The 20,242-nt window shown below is 55.1% G+C and overlaps 1 protein-coding gene across 2 annotated transcripts in view; it reads right to left on the reverse strand.

The window, feature by feature from the left end:
* Positions 1–15,377: 15,377 nt before the first annotated feature.
* Positions 15,378–20,242, reverse strand: part of USP24 (ubiquitin specific peptidase 24) — a 143,613-nt gene continuing 138,748 nt past the window's right edge. Inside the window, exon 68 of one of the 2 annotated variants that reach the window (XM_079776309.1) lies at positions 15,378–18,015. In XM_079776309.1, the coding sequence (XP_079632435.1) occupies positions 17,953–18,015 (63 nt within the window). In that variant the 3' untranslated portion in view covers positions 15,378–17,952. The remainder of the gene's footprint in view (positions 18,016–20,242) is intronic. The other variant, XM_079776308.1, reaches the window with a different exon arrangement.

A 20,242-nucleotide genomic window follows, 5' to 3' on the forward strand; every position in this document is an offset into this window, starting at 1 on the left:
GCTCTCCGGCGCTCAGACTTCCAAACGGCCTGCACCGGAGTCACAGCGCCAGGCACGAAGCCCCCGGAACAGCCCCGCGCCCTGCAGAACACACGGGCATTGGCTTAGGATTGTGGGTTGAAATGAAACTTCCTGGCTTCATTCAATCTGATTCAGGTGGCATTTACTGAGCATCTACTCCGTGCCAGACACTAAGCCAGGATCCTTAGGGAGAAAGAGACATGAACTGATAGCAGTTCTTGCCCTCAAAGGACTCACCATCTAGTGAGCTTGGTTTCTTGTAAGTTAGGGACAGAGTGCAGAGCAGGGGCCGAGGTGGGAGCAGAGAGAACACCGGCACAGCAGAGGCAGCGGGGTGACCTGGGGCCAGCGAGTCTGCGGCAAGCAGCGCAGCCTGCGTCAGCAGCCCCTGACGGTGCCCCTGTATCCCAGCAGCACCGCGCGCGGCAGAGCAGTGCCATCAGTACGCTCAGCTCGGCCGCGCCCCTCAGTGTCCCCGCACAGGGACCCTGGCAGGTGCTTCAGGGGAAGGGACAGTGGCGCTACCTCAAACCAGGTCCACGGACTTAGAGCTTGTCGGGCCTCCTGGACGGGGAGACCTCCTCCTGGGCTGGGCCTCTGCATCCGGGCCGGGGGGCCCACGGTGGGAAAGGGATGCCCTCTGTGCTGGGTCAGAAGGGCACAGCCTCCTCAACCCCCCAACGCCCCCCGCTCCTTTCTGGGCCATTCTACCTCCAGGATCAGCGCCTGGGCACTGAACGGCATACTGGGCACATCCCTGTGCCGTGGCGGGGGTCCCAGCCATGACCCGGGCCGGCTGGCGAGGTGGAGGGTGTTTCTGTGCTCTGTTTACGGAGGTGGGGAGGGTGAGCTGCCTCGGAAACAGCCGGCACGGACGGCTAAAATAAAGCTGCTTGCACCATTTAGAAGGGTCACTTTCCTTCACCTGCACATTCTTTTATGGAAAGCCACCTGTTCCCCTCTGGCCAGGGTCAATGAGGCATCATGCCCGGCGGGCACCGTGGGCGCCCTCTGGAAAGTGCACACCAAACACAGCAGGGGGCGGGCACGTGGGACGCTGTGTGCTGTGGGACTCGCGTGGCCCCCGTGGCCCTGAGTCGCCGTGGGGGGCGTTCCCCAGGCCTTACCAGAGAGCCGAGAGCCTCTCCTGCGAGGCGACCAGCAGAGAGACGCCAACCCCATCCTGTTGCGCCGAGGGCTTGGGGCAGCGGAGAGAGATGGCAAGACTTGGGTTTGCGCTACAGTCCTGGCTCCCCCACCACCTTGCTGTGCGATGGGGAGACACCGTGCCTGGTCTCCCCAGGACAGTCCTGTGATGCCCGCGTAGTTATTAGCGGGGCGCTTTCTCTCTCATCCCATCTGGACGATAAGCTCCATCTGCACCCGACTCTGTGACCTCGGGCAAGTCCGCGCGTTGTGGACCTGTTTCCTCGTGTGCACAGGGCGGGTGTGGGCCCCTGTCTTTGACCTTGGCAGGGTTCGGCGGTGGGGTGTCTGATGGAACCATCTGCCGATGCCTGCAGGAGCCACCAGGAGCTCTCCCGTGGCTGATAGCTGGGTCGAGACTCATTGCAGGGAGAACACCCGGGGCGGGGGGGTGGGGGGCATCTCTGTAGGAGGGTGAGGAAGGACTGTGGGACTGGGCTGGTGGAGGTGACTGGGGGTGCGGGAGTGGGGCTCTGCTCGGATTGGGTGCTGTCGGGAAGCAGGGCGAGTTCTGGGATGCGCACCCGATGCAGCTCCTCGCGAAGGGGGAGGACCGGCGGCCGAAGCTGTAAATGGCGTGGGAGCAGCGGCTCGTCCCGCCAGGACAGGGATGTGCGCTCACTGCTGTGGCTGTGACCTCGACGCTCGTGCTGCCCGTGCTGGGCTGTGGCTGCCGAGTGGCCTTGACTTGCCTTGACCATCACGGTCCCAGAGCGGCCTTGTCTGAAGCTGACGTTCTGTGAACTTGCTCCCGGTCAGCAGAGCAGCGAGGCCTCTCTGAGGGCCGGCTCCTGGCTGCCCGGCTGCCCCGCCGGCCTCACTGCTGGGCGGGCCCTGCTCGGGGCCTGCTGGTGACTGAGAGGAGGCGGGAGGCAGCTGTGCTGTGCATTTCGTCAGAAAGGAAGGGTCGGCAGCTTTTTGACGGTGTGAAGAGCAGGGCTGCAGGGGGCTCTGCTCTGACCACCCGAGCTCTGGGGCCTGTGCGTTCCACCCTGGGCCTGCTCCCCTGGCCGAGCTGCCTTCCAGTCCCCTCTGGCTGGTGGATTAATGGGGGGCGGGGGAGCGGGCGCAAGAGGTCTTCCGGCAGGTCCCCGGGGGGTGGGGCGCAGCAGGGCTGGAGGAGCAGTCTCGGTGAACCCCGGGATTCCAGCTTTCAGCCCCAGGCTCCAGGTTTGTGTACCATGGCAGGAATTCCTGCCCCTTTCACCCTCCTGTGAGGTCAGAGGGACTTTGGAAGTTTCCACTCTGGGAGGAAAAGGCCCTGGAGACATGGAGGGACGGCCCCTGCCCTTAACTGGGCAAGAGAGTGGTCCTAGGGCAGGGAGCTCGGGTTCCCGCTGACTGCTTGCCGCGACCTTGGGCATGTCACAGCCCTTCTGTTCTCTGTGTGAGTAGGTGGATGAGATTCCACTTCTCCCCCCAGTGCTGAAGCTCTGTGCCAGGCAGCCCGAGCGACAGGACAGAGCCCCGGGTTTCTGTAAAAGGAGGACTTGGCAACACTGGGAGCTGCCCAAAGAGCATCACGGTTCTGAGAGAGAGAGAGAGAGAGAGAGAGAGAGAGAGAGAGAGAGAGAGAGCTCACACAGGAAAAGAAAAGCATTTCAGCCACATAAAAGATCCGTGACCCCATAAAAGAAACAAATGAGCCCGGGCCAGATGGCTTAGTTGGTTGGAGCATCGTTCCATACACCGAAAGGTTGCCGGTTCGATCCCCAGTCAGGGCATGCACAGGAGGCAACCGGTGTTTCTCTCTCTCTCTCCTTTGATTTTTCTTTCTCTAAAATCAGTAAGAAAACATATCCTTGAGTAAGGATTAAAACAAACAAAAAACAAATGAAAACATGGTCAACCTCAGAAATAATCAAAGGAATGCAAATTAAAACCGGAAACCAGGTTTCACCCACGGCACTGGCCGCATTTTATAAAGATGACAGCAGCAGGAGGCAGAATGTGGAGGAGCAGGGTTCTGTTTGACGTGGCTTTGGGGAATAGAAACGATGCAAGTGCTGGGGGTAATATGGCAGGGGGCGGTTAGTGCCCCCACATGTAGAAATTATCTAAGGAAACTATCAGCCAAGATGTACTTCCAGAAGGTGTTTATTGTGGCCTTGTTCACGACGGTTCAAACATGGGGATCATCCAAACAGCCAGCAATAGGAGTTTGACTAACTAATGCCACGGCCATGCCAGGGAACGGTGTACGGCCATTAAAATGATGACTCTCCCCATTTCTTGATGTGGGAAGATGTTTACGATATGTAATTAATAAAAAGAGGGATTATAAAGTAGAATGCAGCAAACACTACTAATTCCCTCATTCCTTGATGATGACATGCTCACTCCCAGGTGATAAATTAGGGTTGGCCCGAAGCCAGTCACCACAATCCTGCTTGCCGTGGCCAGTCTGGCCAGTGAGACCTGGAGAGAGATTTGTTGGGGTCACTTCTGAAAGAAAAAGCAGAAGTGGCTAGTTCTGCTGGCCTTGAATACAGACTCAGTGGCTGCAGCTGTCTTGGAACCATGAGGAAAATGCCAAGAGTTGATCCTCTGATCTGTGAACTCAGGAACCAAAGCCAGCAAACACTGGTCTTCTAGCTACGTGAGAAAATTTAGCCCCTGTTTGTTTAAGCGACCCCCAGCAGATAGAGAATATGACCCTATGCATAGACATATATACAAAAGCTTACACAGAGAGCTCTGGGTGATGGGATTCTTCTTTATGAAATGTCTACATGTAAACAATAATCAGAAAATAACTTATTTACATTCAGAAAATAAAAATGATTCTGCTTCTATTTTTTTTTTAAATAAACAAAATATTGGGCGCCAGGAAGTAGCTCCCTCCACTCAGGGAGCCCGAGGGAAGCCGGTGGCCGCCTGTGGGCAGGCGGGAGCGCAGACTCAGACAGCGATGGAGACGGGGCTTCACTCACCGAGGTCCCCTCCAAATTGTGTGAGTCCAACCTGAGGAAGGAGGCGGGCAGATATGCCAGGGAAACCCGGAAACTCGAGGCTTTGCCAGAAGAGGTGGACCCAGCGAAGTCCCAGGAGCCGCCGTGAGGGGCTGGGGCTCCCCCTCCATGGTCCTCTCCCTCCCGCCCACTCCCGCAGCCAGAAGGCTCCACCTCTCCCTCTGGGCTTTGAGGCCGGACCCCCTGACCTTGGCACGTCCCTCCGCTCCCAGGACGCGTGGGGCCTCACACCCTGAGGTCAGGCCTCCAGGCCTTTGCCTTCAGCCGCCCCCCAAGCTGGTTCTCTGGGCGGGTGACCTGATGGCCGGGAGGAAGGGCCACGTGTGTGCACCAGGATGATCTGGGGGTGCGGGCCTGAGGCCCCAGGACAGGGGCAGCTGCAGGGCCTGCAGGTGGCGCTGAGGGTTGGGCAGCACCTGTATTGGCCGTAAACACAGGTTTAGAACAAGCCACGCTGCCATCTCTTCTCACAACAAACCCGGGATTATCTCCGTGGAAGTGACCCCGGGAACGCGGAGGAGGGAAAAGGCAGCAGGGAGCGGAAGGGGACGTGCACTCGGGCGGTGCCGACTCTCCCCCAGGCCCGCGGCCCGGCCTCTGCGCTGAGGGGACACGGCCGTCACAGCCAGAACCCTCCCGGGTGCAGGTGCCGTTCTTAGCCCCTGGCACGTTAACCTGATGCTCCCTGGCGCAGTGCCACCGGACAGGACCAGAGACGCCTGCCCCGGGAGGAGCGGGGCGGAGGCGGCACCGGGACAGGACCACCGTGGGTCACGCCAGTGCTCACTCCCGTGAGGAACCCGGGGATCAGCTGTGTCACCCCTTCCTGTGCCTTTAGAGCGGGGAGACGGGTCTGGGCAGCTTGCTGTCCCCAGTGACTGCAGTTTTCTTGTCTCGCCCTTTCCTGCCGCCTCCTCCCTCGGGCCTCCTCCCTCCCTGAATGATGATGCCCAAGCCATCGGCCCGAGCCTCGGAATAACAGGGTGCCAGCCATGCCGCCCACCTCCTCCCAGGGAGCACCTCTGCTCTTCCCTGCCCCGGGTAGGGGTCCAGACCCTGCCCTTATTCTGTTTTATTTTTATTTATTTTTTAATTGATTTCAGAAAGGAAGGGAGAGGGAGAGAGATAGAAACATCATTGATGAGAGAATCATCGATGGGCTGCCTCCTGCATGCCCCCTACTAGGGACTGAGCCCGCAACCCAGGCGTGAGCCCTTGACCAGAATGGAACCCAGGTCCCTTCAGTCCGCAGGCCGACGCTCTATCCACTGAGCCAAACCGGCTAGGCCAGTGGTCGGCAAACTCATTAGTCAACAGAACCAAATATCAACAGTACAACGTTTGAAATTTCTTTTGAGAGCCAAATAGTTTAAACTTAAACTTCTTCTAACGCCACTTCTTCAAAATAGACTCGCCCAGGCCGTGGTATTTTGTGGAAGAGCCACACTCAAGGGGCCAAAGAGCCGCATGTGGCTCGCGAGCCGCAGTTTGCCGACCACGGGGCTAGGGCAAGACCTTGCCCTTATTCTTTCTGGCTCTACTCCCGCCTCAGTTTCCTCACCCTTATAATGGGACAGCAGCCCCGTCTGCCCACCTCACAGGGCTGATGTGAGGCCTGGGAACGCGGGTAAGGAGGCTATGGCTGGGCTGGGTCCCAGGGCCTCTGGCCCTCCTCCCGAGCTCAGATGGCTGCCTTCCCTGCACCATTAACACCCTGACCAGGAAGTGAGGGAAATATTTCGGACAGAGGTGAGGCCTAGCGGCCCTGGAAGCTGCCAATGGCACATTCCTCCTGGTCGCCAGCCACACTTGCCTGGGGCCCTGGGATTCTTTCCTTGCACCCGAGACCTCAGGGCACTTGATGCAAATTGGGTGCATGCCTTTGGGGTCTTTGGATCCAAATGTCCAGTGTGGTGATACAGTCGGGTGTGTTTGTGTGGAGTGTGGCTGCCATCTGACCCCTTACAGCTCCCGTCCTTCCTCTCCCTGCATGCCTGAGTCTCTCCCGCTGCTGTGCTCTGAGAACGTAAAGCATTTTCACACCTGTCATCTCACTTGGTCCCACATCTCCTTGGAAAGGCCAGAATGACTGTCACCATTTAACTGATGAGTGAACTGAGGCTTAGAGAGGGGCAGGGACTTGCCCAGGGTCACACCATGGGTTCAGTGGCAGAGCTGGGCTTAGAACTGTGCTCTGGACCCCAGTCCCAGGTCCTGTCTCATCTGCTGCCCTGGCCTGTCTGTCCTGGGAGTACTTCCTGGAGGAGGCGACTCTGGGGCGGGTTTCAAGGATGTGTAGGAGTTATCAGGTGAAGATGCTGGGAAGGGCACTCAGAAGGGAATAGCATGTGAGGAGCTTGGACCCGGTCGCCTGGTGGCTGCAGATGGAGTTGGGCGTCTGGACTGGTCCAAGCAGAGCTACATTTTCAGGGTGTAAATCTGCGGTTCCCCACTTTGGTCTGCCTCAGCGCCTCCCGGGGCTTATGAGGTGCAGATTCCTGGATTTCTGGCCAGTGGGAGGCCTCTGTGCTTCTCACAGAATGGTTCCCCACCCCCACCCCACAGCTCTGATGCAGGGGGTCCCTGGGCCACTCTGGGAGAAACACAGCAGGACTGAGGAGGTGGTCAGGGTGGTGGGTTTGGGGGAGGTGTGGCCTGAGCCCCAGCAGTAGCTGTGGAAGCTGGGCCTTCCCTCACACCCAGACATGTAGGCTCCACCCCCTTTCCTTCTCTTAAAAAAAAATTTTTTTTAATCCTCCCCTGAGGATATTTTTTCCATTGCTTTGCAGGGAGAGTGGAAAGGAGGCTGGGAGGGAGGGAGAGACACATCTACAGTTGCCTCTGGAAAGTGCCCTGACTGGGGGTGGGGAACGAACTGCAACCCAGGCATGTGCCCGGGGAATCGAACCTGAGACCCTTCAGTGCCTGGGGCCGATGCCCTGACTACTGAACACACTGGCCAGAGTGAACCCCCACCTTCCCTTTTCAGTTTTCTCCCCAACTCTCGTCACCAGCTCACAGGCTGCAAACATGACTTGTTCGTATGCTTTACTGTGCAAGTGTGAGGGCTAATGAGGGCAGGAGTTTGCTTATTTTGATGTTACTCAGTGTCTAGACCCACCACCTGGGAGATGGCCGCGGGGACTTCTGCTCCGTTTTGCTTATCTTCATTTTGAGGGTGGAAGAGATCTGAGCGTGCTCAGGGGCTGGCGGAGAAGGGGACAGCGGGCTTTGGTGCGGATAGACAGAAGTCCCGAACCGTTCCTGGAGAAAGCTGGGGGAAGGCTGGGCCCTCCGCCTGCTGGACGTCTCCTCCCTGTGAGCCGGCAGGGAGAGCGGGTGCCGGTGGAGAGGCAGAGCCGGAGGCGGTGCCATTGGCCTCCACGTTCTCCATGAGTGGCGGCCCGGGCCCTGGGAAGAGAGGCTGTGGGTGGGGCGGGTCTGGAGTAAGTCCTGAGGGGGGCCCATGGGAGTGACGCCTGAGTGCGGCCTGTGGGGCTGGTGAGACTTGGCGCTCTGCTCTGGTCACGCCCTCTCTTGTTCAGAACCTCCCAGGAGCCCTCCCCACCGGGAGGGGGCTCAGGAGACAAAAACCAGCCTCCAGCCGAAACCGGTTTGGCTCAGTGGTTAGAGCGTCAGCCTGCAGACTGAGAGGTCCCGGGTTCGATTCCGGTCAAGGGCATGTACCTTGGTTGCGGGCACATCCCCAGTAGGAGGTGTGCAGGAGGCAGCTGATTGATGTTTCTCTCTCATCGCTGTTTCTAACTCTCTATCCCTCTCCCTTTCTCTCTGTAAAAAAATCAATAAAATATATTTAAAAAACAACAAACACAAACAGCCTCCTGCCCTAACGTCCCCAGCTGCGCCATCGCTGCTTCCTGGATGTGTCGCCCATAAATCCAGAACTGCTTCCTGCCTGGATCCAGTGCCCTGCAACTGGGCTGCCCCGCACTTCCCCTTCCTGCCTTGTCTGATCACCTCTGCCTGCTTCACCACAGACTGCTGCCCTTACCTGCCTCCGGTCTGCTCTCCAGGGACAGCGCCGCGCCTCAGGTGTCCCCGGAGCGAGAGCAGGCCTCCCCTGACGGCTGGGCCCTGCCTGGGCTGGATGGTTAGATCCTGGGTTCTCAGGCCATGCATCGGGTGCCCTCTGCTGGCCCAGCTGGGCATGGCCCCGGCGCCCGAGCTGCTGCAAACGCCTGGGAGAGGCCTTGTTCCCGGGGCCCGTCTCCTCCCTTCCTCGCTCCTTCCTTTCTTCCCGAAACCCTCACTGGGCCCTCGAAGTCCCGGTCTATCGGTCTATCGTCGGAAATACCTTTGTCTTCAAACACCTCTCAGAATATTCCTTCCCCTTCTGGCTCTAAGTCTCCCGTCCCCCAAGCACACTTCTTCCTTACTGTCTCCCACAGCCCTTCACTGGGCCCGAGGTGAGGTAGGGCCTCTCGATCCTCACTGCCTCGTGCGGGTCCCTGTCCGTCTGTCTTCCACACGTTCTCGACGCGGAAGCTCCTGCCATCAGGTCACAGCCCCTGTGAGCGGGAGGCCTAGCCGCGGGCACTTTCTCCTGCACCGCGCTCTGCACTCCCATTTCCTCCACCTCCAAAGGCCTCGCCTCCACTTTTATCCCCCCCTCCCCCCCACGCATCATACTCTTGACCTGTTGCCACCTGTAGCTGTATCTCCTCCAGAACCGAGATTTCAAACACCCACTTCCCTTTTTCCCACCCGTTCCCACATCCCAACCCCCACCTTCTTCATCAGCACCTACCACACCTACACTGAGGGTGCTGACTTCACCTCGGCTCTTGCTCACCTCCCCACACGTCTCACCTCTACCCAGCTGACTCCTCGGTGCAGCTGGTGCCCACTCCTCGCCCTGCCCTCGAGCGCCTGCCCACTGTTACCCTGCTCCCCGGGGAGGAGCCCACCGCTTACACCGACTGTCCGCCCGCTCTGCTCAGCACGAGGGAAACACGCATGCTTTCCACTTCACCGGAGGCTGTCCTACAAACCCACGCTTTTCCCGAGCCCATCGCTCTTCTCGGCTTAATCTTTATTATTTTACAGACGAGGACCTGGAAACAGAGGAGACTGAGTGACCTGCCCCTGGAGCCCAGGCCCCTGACCCCCAAAGATGACACATTCGTGTCTACTCCTTTCTCCTCAAACCGCTAATCCCCCCGCCCCCATCCTGCCTTCCAGCTGATGCCTCGCTTCCTATTTCAATGTGAGTTCGAGAAGTAAGAGCCTCCAGCAGCTCCCGCTCACATCCACGAGGTGAGACGACGAGACTTCGGTTCTTGAAGGAAAGATTTCAATCAAGAGAAAGAGTGTAGGAAGCAAGCAAGAAGTGACTGGCCACAGCACAAACACACTCAGGACAGGGAAACCAGGAAGGGCTTAGGAGAAGCAACAGGAGCCGCAACTAGGCTGGGCTGCTTTGGCTCACTGGGAAGTCAGAGAAAAGGGCGCCTTAGAGGCAGGTTCAGGGGGTGAGCCTGGGATGAGCGGCTGCTGCCCATTGCTCCCCTGGTTGCAAGTTTCGTGGGGTCCCTTTGAGGGAAGAAGGGGGACGGGAATGGCACTGGCGTGCTCCCCTGGGGGAGAGCGTATGCTGGGCCCTTCATCCTGAGTGTATTTATCTTTCTCTTGCAGGTGGCAGTCTTAGGGGAGGGTCTCAGTAGAATATTCATCAGCTTTCCCAGGTGTGCTCCTTCAGGGCCCTGATCTCCACTGATTTGATTGGTCGGCACCAGGGCAGCGGGTCATTGGTTATTGCAGCTGGTCCTGGCGTCGCCCGCCTGGTTCTGCTGTTTTTCTGGGCCCGGAGCTGAAATACAACTGAGGCCTAGATGTTACTGTTTTTGTTGTTGTTGTTAATCCTCGCCCCAGGATATTTTTCCCACTGATTTTTAGAGAGAGTGGAAGGGAGAGAGGGAGGAAGAAGAGGAGAGAGAGAGCGAGAAACATCATTGTGAGAGAGACACATCGAATGGTTGCCTCCAGCACATGCCCCCACTGGAGCGGGGATAGAACCTGCAACCCAGGTATGTGCCTTTGACCCGGTATTGAACCTGCAGCCCTTCTGTGCACTGGCTACCACTGAGCAACACCATCCAGGGTGAGTCATCTTTAGAGGAAAAGGTTAGGGAAGGAAAGGTTACCAGCGGCGGGGGGGTGGTGGTGGTGGGGGTGGGGGGGTTGTTTTCCCAGTTTTGCCCCTTGCTAGGCACCCAGGGCTTGGTGCCCCGGTGAGTTTCTGTGCCTGGCCATCGGCCCTGCTCTGCTCATGTCTGTCTGCCTACAGCACGGCTCTGCACTCCGCCCTCCTTCTCCACCTCCCACCTGTTGTTAGGATAGTGTCTGTGCCCATCCCAAGGACAACCCCTCCACTCAGGCACCAGAAGGCATCCCTTCTCACCTCCCGAGACATTCTCCCCCTCCTGCAGCTTTCCTCTCCCACTGCGCGTCCATCACCCCCAGGCTTGCTCTAGGCTCTCCCATCTAGGGCCGTGGTCGGCAAACTGCGGCTCGCGAGCCACATGCAGCTCTTTGGCCCCTTGAGTGTGGCTCTTCCACAAAATACCACGTGTGGGCGCGCACGTACAGTGCGATTGAAACTTCGTGGCCCATGCGCAGAAGTCGGTTTTCGGCTCTCAAAAGAAATTTCAATCGTTGTACTGTGGATATTTGGCTCTGTTGACTGATGAGTTTGCCGACCACTGATCTGGGGGAAACTCTCTTGGCCTCAGGCTCCCTCTTGTGTCTAGAGTCTAGACACAACCCACTATTTTTGCTCCCTTGATAGGAACATTTCTTTAAAGAGCTGTCTACTTGCTGGCCATCTTCCTCTTGCTGCATTCTCTCTGGAACCCTCTTCAGTCAGACCATTCCGGTGATCTCTCCATTGCTAAATCCTATCCCCGGACCCTGTCCTTGGACTCGCTAAGTCAATTTCCACCCTCTCCTTACTTGGCCTGTGGGCCACAGGTGAGCCAGTTGGTTACCTTCTCTGGCTCCGGGTCATCAGCTTTGAATATCATCCATATGCTGACCATGCCCTAGATGGGAGCATATGAACTCGGGTCACATGATGCAGCGTCAGGTCTGGTGAATGGCTCAAACAGGCGACCAGAGCCCCACAGCTGCCCACTGAGCGTCTCCTGGCCGCACCTCCCCGGCCCAGTGAATGGCAACCCCTGCCTTCCTTTCACCTAGGACAAAACTTTGAACCTCCACCCCTCTCCTTCTCTCATGTCCCACATCTAAATTGTCAGGAAGTGCAACAGGCTCTACTTTCAAAGTTCGTCCAGAATCCAACCCCTCTCACTGCCCTGGCCTCCCTGGACCATACCTGGCTCACAGTCTCGGGCTGGTTTGTCTGCTCCTGCCTTCTGTTTTCTAAATAGCAGGCAGAGCATTTCACTCTTCTGATCAAAAACCTGCCAAGAGGGAAGCCAGGGTCCCCAGCATGGTCTACACGCTCCTATTGGATCTGAGTCCCAGCCCCGCAGCCCAGGCCGGCCCCTGTCCCCTCCATGCTGCCCCTCCCACCCCCCACCCCCCCTACCCCTGTCTCTGGGCATGTGCATCTGCTGTTCCCTTGTCTGGGGTGCTCTTCCTCCCTCCTCCATGTCCACATTCGATCTCCTCCCCCTTTTGCTGTTCTCCCCAGCGCTGGCCGCCATCTCAGGCACTGCACGTGAGAGTCATTGTGAGCTGGAGGGCGGCACGGGGCAGGGATTGTGTCTAATTCACGGCTGTCACCCAGCATCTAAAACAGCACTTGGCAATGAATTAGATCAGTCATTAGGTATACATGTCAGGCTCTGGCCTGGTGTTGGGGACCCCAGCAGGATCCCTGACTGGGCCGAGTTCCCAGTCCCATGGGGGAGACAGACACATTGCATGACAGTGAGATTTGCAGGTGCCATTTATATTTGTCACTTCCAATGCAGCCCTGGCTGGATTTGGCAGGAAATGCACTTACGCAGAGAGCTACAGCCCCGCTTCCCCCTTCTCTACCCCGGGATCCGCTAGCTGGCCCAGGTCATGTGCACGGGAAGGGGTCAGGGCCCAGATGCTGTGGTCCCAGGTCCTGGCTGAGCTTTGAAATGGTTCCTCCTCCCCTCTCCCTCAGCCCTCCTCAGGCGGACCCAGGGGACCCAGGATACCTCTACTTTTCTGCAGCTGTGGCTCTGGCACTTGAGGTGGGGCTCCCTGTGTGGGAGAACTTGATCTCAGCCTGGATCAGCCTCTCCCCAGACCTGAGCTGAGTGGGAGGCTGAGCACCCCAGGGCTGCAGGGGCTGGTTTCCCCTCCCCCATCACAGCCTCCCTGCCGGGATGCATCCCACCACTAAAGCGGACCAGCTGTGCTCAGCTTCCTGTCAGCTGCTCCCAAGAGGCCAATGCTTGTGGGCGGAGTTACCTTTGACTGAGCCCCTGGTTAGGCTTGCACAGACGGGGGAGTGGTGCTCCCACGGGCAGGCAAGGAGGCACCTGAGGGCAGGAAGTACCTGTCAGTCAGGAGGAGTGAGCGTGAAAGGTGGAGATGGCCCCTCACCTGCCCACTTTGGAGAAGCCCCTCTGGTCTCCCTGATGAACGGAGGATGTTTCCCACACCTCTGGGGGTGCAGGGTGGGTGGTAGGCACGGATGGGGTGATGCTTCCCCAGCATTTCAACATGTCCAAAGTGCTTCTCTGCCCACGCTGTCCCTGGGTTTCAGGGCAGCCTGGACAAAGGCAGGCTGATCTGCCCGTTGGGTAGATGAGAATATTGAGGCCACAAGAACAAGCCCATGCCAGCTGCCAAGAGACCTCATTCAAGTCCTTCCTTTTTCTAGAGATCGCCATCAGTGCGGTGATCTCCATGGGCCCCGGGCCTGCCCTGAGGACTTGCCTCCTAGAAGACAGCTTTTGTTGATAACATTCCTAGCTCTCCCAACCACACCTTGAGCCCCAGCAGAAGCATGTGAGACCCTCCAGGGGCTGGAGGTGTTTCCCAGGTGATCACAGGCCCTCTCTGTTTCTCCCAGAGGCCCTCACCTGCTCTGGTCCAGGCTTTGCTGTCCGCCAGCATCTGCCTCTAGGGAGACATCACCCCAGGGCTGACTTTCAGTTTGAGTTTGCAGTGGAGGGTTATGTGGTTCCCACACCATTTCACCCACTCCTCTCACCTACCCTGCACAGATTTATTGTCACCCCCACTTTAGGTAAGAAGAAATTGGGAACTAGAGTGCCCCCCAAGCTCCCCTGGCCAAGACATGAAGTGGTGCCAGGATATAAACTCAGATTTGGCCGTAAAGCCTTTTTACTGCACCAGTCTGGGCACCCCAGCTTTTTTTTTTTTTAAAATATATTTTATTGATTTATTACAGTGAGGAAGAGAGAGGGATAGAGTTAGAAACATCGATGAGAGAGAAACATCGACCAGCTGCCTCTTGCACACCCCCCACTGGGGATGTGCCCGCAACCAAGGTACATGCCCTTGACCGGAATCGAACCTGGGACCTTTCAGTCCGCAGGCCGACGCTCTATCCACTGAGCCAAACCGGTTTCGGCTGGGCACCCCAGCTTTATGGATGACACTGAGGCTAGGAAGGGGGAACACAGACCTGAGGTAGCACTGGGCGAGGGCAGGGCACTGGGCGACTGGCACTGGCCAGATCCACAGGGACTCTGCAGAGTGCCCTCTGAGGGCTGGACACACGGAGGGCAACTCTCCCTCCTTGAGCTCCCACGCCCACCAAGCAACAAACCAGCATGCATTTATTTCCTTGGTCTGTGTTGTAATCAGCTCTCTGTTGCCTTTTTATAGCAAGCAGCTTTTCTAGACCTCTGTTTGGCTTTGGTAACTTGAAGATATTTATTCTGGGTTTTGTAGCATTATATGGTGACTTTAAAAAATGAAAGCAACTGTGTCATGACGCTTGTCTGAATTTGCCTGTTAAGGATGAGTCCTTGCTAACACTGGGCATGTCATCAAAGTTTGTGGAATGGTTGAGTGAATCAAACACTTGATGAGTACTCGAGTTGTGAGTTTTATGCCTGTCCTACGGTAAAACCAGTGCCTTCCCACAGCTTCCCCGAGTCCCCCAGCAGCTGCTCCCAAGATGTCATGCTTGGTAACGTGCCCGACAGCGTTCTAGATGCCCTGTCATCTGTATGCACCCCCGAGCCCGGAGTTCCCCGTGTCCTTCTCATTCTCCGCTCCCCAGCCCCTGGCAGTCAGTGTGCATGGGGTAAGTTAGTTGTATGAGTGCCCGATGCTTGTGTAACGAGTTGTACTATGTCCATTATCGCTTTTTATGATTAGAAATTAAGAACAGTCTCAGGACTTGTCAAAGGAGAATCATCCCATTCAATGTGGGACTCTCCGTGCCTCCCCTCTCCACAGGTTGGTCAGTGTAAGCGGACTTGAACAAGGCCTACCTCTAAAGAGCCCCTATCATAAATAAGGGAATCTGCCTGCAAAGGAAAAATCCCCCCCAACTAGTTTCTGACAATTCACATCATGGAAAGTACTTGAGCTGCCAGATGCCAATGGCCTGGGTGCCAGAAAAGAACTTTATCAAAGAACTTTATCTCCGTGTTGGTAGCCCCTTCTGTTGTGTAAAGAGCCCCCCTCTGCCCCCGCCCCCCAGTAGATGGGACAGAACCAGTTGGCTGGGTAGTTACACCCTGACAGCTCACAATCACATAAATGGCTGGTTCTTGCAGATATAGGCGGTGTTGAGGAAGCGGGGAGCACTGGGCGTGGCCACAGAAGAGGAAGATCTGGAGCAGCCAACACCCAGGAGAGGGGAACATGTGTGCAAACACGGGGCTTTAGGAGTGAGACAGACTGTGGGGTCCAGCAGGAAACCCGCTTGACCAAGGACATTACTGCTGGGACCACTTGAGACCTGAAAGCTATGGGGGACATCTGTCAGCCTCAGCCCAAGTTCAGCATGCTTCACCAAGCTTTGCAGAAGAACCCTAAAGTGGCCAGAGGAGAGAGGCAAAGGCTTAGAAAAGCTTGGGCTCCCTCATGATTCCTTCTCTCTCTCATGACTCAAGACTGGACCTACTCACACCGCCAGCAGGAAGTACGGAAGGAACCAGGCAGTTTCACACCAGGCCCCTCCCCTCCCCGCGTTGTTCTCTGACATGCACAAAAAGAGGCCAGTGAGACTCCAGCTCTCCGTTTTTGAAAAATTTATTTTATACCCTTAGAAGCTAAGAACTCTGCCACTCATGAACCACACTTACAAGTAGGATTCTTCCCTGTTCATCTACTTCCTTTTGAAATTTATAAACAAGATCCTGTACACAAGAGGTAGCAGAGGACAATTCCAGTCTGCTGGTTCCAAGCTCAGAAGGTAACTGCACACACCTCAATGTTAGCAGGGGGGTGAGGGGGGCAAGACAGGGCAATTGCCAGAACATGGCCTCCAGGTCCTACCACTTGTCCTTGCTGCCAGGGACCTTGAGGAAAGCCACGGGCATCCCGCTGGGATGCTCATCTGTTTTCCTCCCAGAATGCCTCTGGTGTGCAGACGCAGCATCGACAGTGGGCCTCGCCAGGGGAGCTTCTTGAGGACACACAGCATTGAGTTAGTTGTGCAATTCCTACTTTTTGAAAGATTTATAAAAACGTCTTCATCCAAAAAAGTTGGCAATAAAAACGACAACTCTTCCAAGGTAGCCTGTCACAATTGTCGCTTTGTTGTGTATTAAAAAAGTCATCAGCAGGTTTGCAGGCTGCAGCCATTGGCAATCAAGTGGTTACTGGCTACGTGGAAGGGGCAGTCATTGCAGCAACAAGAGCAAAATTAACCGAGCGCTGACATGATCTTGATGCGGTCCGGACGAAGCTTTACAGCGAGGACAGCAGGTGCTGGGGTGCGGAAGGCGTTGTTTCCATAGGAAATAAGGGACTAGAAGTGGCGATTTCACTCCTGAATTTGGGCTCCTGAGTGCAGCTGCCGGCGACGATGTCCCCACACATCTCACCACCGGCATTTCAATGTCATGTCCCACAGTCTTTCTGTGAGGATGGCGGTGGAGAAGGGGGAGGGCAGGGTAAGGAAGACAGTAGGTATGGAATAGTCATGTACTCAAACCAGTTGTAAAACATCGCATTCAAAATTGCAAGAACATCAGAACCATATAAAACTACCTCTGACCATTTTTCTGAGGGCACAGTTCTGCTCTTAAAAGCCGGCTCCTCCATCTACCGGGTGTCTGACAAAAGCCACCAGCAGCCTTAGGCAGGCGCAGGGTCACACACTGGCCTGGCTGCACAGTACCTCCCCGGCCGTAGTGCCGTGACCGGGGCTGACAGTGCACAGAGTGAAGAGCTGACTGTCCTGCCACGTGTCACATGATGCAGAAGCCACCAAAAGGCACTTGGGGCTGGACACACCTCTTGGATTTGGCAAATCTAACAGCGGCAACCTGGCGCTTCCTAAGGCTCCCCCAGTTCTGCGCACGGTGAGTTGAAAACAAGGTAGAACATGTAACTAAAGGCAAAACAGGGCTGGAAAATCTGTGCAGCAGCTCAAAATACAAAATGTACAAAATACACAGAATGTTAAATACGCAACCCCACCCTGGGACAGAGGGGAGCTGGCACCTGACCGGAAACGAGCAAATGGTGTTATACTTGGTAATTCCAACTAAACGATGCTTGTTCAATTGCTTCCTAGTTATTTCTGGGAAAATAAAACCTCCTCCTATCTTTTCAGTGTTAATCACTCAAGTTGAAGAGAAACAAAGTCTCAAATTCCTTGTCTGCATTAAAATGATTAGAAACTCGCAATGACTCCTCAATTCAAAAATTTAACTTCATATACAACCAGTACCAAGGGTTTCAGCAACTGTTTTAATCAAAAGGAAATAAATGATTGCAGATCACATGATTTAAGACTAGTTTATTCAATATGTCTCCAAGCATTAAAAAGATGATTTCATGAAGTTAAACTCAATAAAATTATACCTTAAAGTGCTTCTTATTTTGCTGTTTTTAAATTTTATTTTGGGAATAACTTACGATTTCTTTAGTGACTGATGTCAAGAATGCGCCCTGGGGAACATCAATTATATCAGGAAAAAGACCCTGAATAGCTCAATAACCCCCCAATTTTCAATTCTGGTAACATTTCATCAAGATCCAAGTTTATGCCCAGGGCTCTCATCCAAACCCATCTGCAATTCTGTACAAATAGGGAGACATATTAAATACAAAGGTCTGTGTAAACTGAATTCTTTACTATTTTACAATGAAAGGAATTTTATCACATATCTTTACATAACCTTAAATTTGATATCCCTAATCAATGTTACTACAAGATTAAAAATTTGCCTCCACACATCTAAAGGCAGATTGCTTTAAAAAAATAAAAATAAAAACCAAAAGAATTTCTTCTATAGCATCGTAGAGAAAGCCGCAGCTTTACCCTCACTCACTGTTGTATGTTCATGTAACAAAAGTCTGCCACTGGGTTTATTTTGTAAAATCGCCACAGAAATGTTAACCCACGTGTGGATCTGCCTTGGGGCAGCTGATCCACAGGCCGGCGCGCTCCACTGCAAAGAGCCCACTCCTGGCCACAGTGCTTTCCTCACACACGCTCCGCGGGCCGTGGCAGGCTCTCCCCGCCCATCTCCAGGTTCTTCTAAAGGGTTCTGGGTGACGTTCTGGTTTCAAACAGGTGCTGAGCATCCAGGAACTGCGATGTGACTCCCCATCGTGTGCTGGACACGTTCCTCTAGGGATCCACGTCATCAAGGTCACTTCTTAACTCGCCAATCATCATAGGCGATTCTGAACCCTTTGAGAAAGAGCAGGAAATTCACACATAGAGAAGTTAGAGAAAAAGGTTATTGTATGCCGACTGTGTTCTGTAGTTTAAACGTCCTCATTTAACAAGGTAATGTTTACCAAAGGGTAATAAAACAAAACTGTTAACACCTTACATTTGACAGATTATGCAAAGCTTAAATTTCTATGTTCTCATGCGGTCACCGAGACAAGCCGGTGCCTAGCCCAGTCACAATGCTGCCACAACAGCACAGGCAGCTCCCGTTAGACTCTGCGGAGCTGTGGGCTGAACCAGGGAGGCCTAGAGCCCGACATCGCGTGCCAGAAACGCTGCCTAAAGGCCACAGATGGCTCTAGGTCACGCCCAGGCCTGAATGCTGCCCCTCACCAACCCTGTGGCCTTTGGTTTATACAGGGTGGGGAAAAGTAGGTTTACAGTTGTGAATATGCAAAAGTTTACTCTTGTATTATTTACTACAGGCCTGGTGCACGAAATTCGTGCACTGGGGGTGGGGGGTGGGGCCCTCAGCCCGGCCTGTGCCCTCTGGCAGTCCAGGACCCCTTGCTCCTTACCGCCCGCCTGCTTGCTGCTCCCTACCGCTCAGCTCACTGCTCCTTAGTGCTGCTGCAAAGGCTCCCGCCACCGCCGCTGCACTTGCCAGCCGTGAGCCCGGCTTCTGGCTGAGCAGCGCTCCCCCTGTGGGAGCGCACTGACCACCAGGGGGCAGCTCGTATGTTGAGCGTCTGCCCCCCGGTGGCCAGTTCATAGTGACCAGTCATTCCACCGTTCAGTCAGATTTGCATATTAGGGTTTTATTATATAGGATAGGATTATTATATTCCACAGGAACTGTAAACCTACTGTTGCCCACCCTGTACACTAAGGGTTCTGAATGGTAACCATGTATGCGTCTTGAGACTGATCTAGCTGGGCGGGGTGGGGGTGAGAGAAGCAGGGAGTCTCCCTGCAAAGGGGAGTGTAAGCTGAGGGGGAGTCAGACAGGGGAGAGTAGGGGTGGAAGGAAGAAGTACATTTGATGAATAGAAAGGCCACTGTATCTAGAACTCAGAAAATGAGAGGGAGGAAAGCAGGGGCCAAATCAAGGAGGACTGCTGAGGATCCGGCCTCCACGCTAGCAGCAGTGGAAGCTGCTGAAAGGTTTCGTGAAGGAAGGGGAGAATCGAGTGGCGGCAGGCAGATTTTACAGAGACCCAGGAGTCTAAGGTGCTTACTCGACAGAACAGATGGATGAGAGGTCTTTCAAAGGTCAATGACAGGTGGTGAAAATGCCTGCAGCATGAGCGACTCCCGGTACGCAGGGGCTATCTGTGAGTAAGGAGGCCGAGAAGGACCGGCTGTGGTGCAGGGTGGGCGGGGACTGGATGTTTGTGTTTGGCACCCAAAGAACCAAGGCCAGGGCTGTGGGCAGGGGCAAAAGGACAGAACTGAGGGATATTTCCTGATGGCCCAGAAGAGGCTGACATGGAGGAGGCTGAGAAAGAAACACCCGAAACGTTGGCGGAGAACCCAGATCGCGGTGCCATGGAAGCCCAGGAGAGTGGTTTAAAAAGGAAGACCTGGTCAGTGGCATCAGATACTGTGAGTGGTCAGCTCAGATGAGGACGGAGATGGAGGCTACAGGTCACCCCAGTGCTGAGCTGGAGGGAAGGAAGGGAGGGAGTCAGCCAGGAAGGGGCTGAAGAATGAGTGAGAGATTAGAAATTAAAGGTAGTTACGTTTTGACAATTTTTTTGAGAAGTGAGGCTGCAGAGAAGAGGAAAAAGGCAGGGATAAAAGGGAAGAAGAGAGTTTTTTAAAAAGGATGGGAGATAAGTGTATCGAAACACCACTGGGAGGGATCTGTAGGAAGTTTTAAGATACCAAAGACAGAGAAAAAAGACAGAATACAGGGTTTCTGGCAAAGTGGCAGGGTGAGGAGCCCTCCCTGTGACAGATGAGAACAGGGGCTCGCAGGGGCTATGAGGCTAGGAGCGGCAGCTGCAGGAGCTCCTGTCTGACAGCTTTTCTTTTCTCTGTAAATAAAGTAGGTGAGCCTGTTTCCCTTCTCTAAAATCGGGGTAATAGTGACCTCACAAGGTTGTCACTGAGGATCCAAAAGGTTAAAAAGAAAAAAGACACTACAACATGCCCAGGAGTCATTTAGTGAGGCCTCTGCCAAGCCCTGTTACGGAGCTACAAGGGGACTGCCCTTCTGGAAGGGCAGAGTGGAGGGCAG

This window comes from Cnephaeus nilssonii (assembly GCF_951640355.1).
Source record: "Cnephaeus nilssonii genome assembly, chromosome: 7".
NCBI classification, from domain to species: domain Eukaryota; kingdom Metazoa; phylum Chordata; class Mammalia; order Chiroptera; family Vespertilionidae; genus Cnephaeus; species Cnephaeus nilssonii.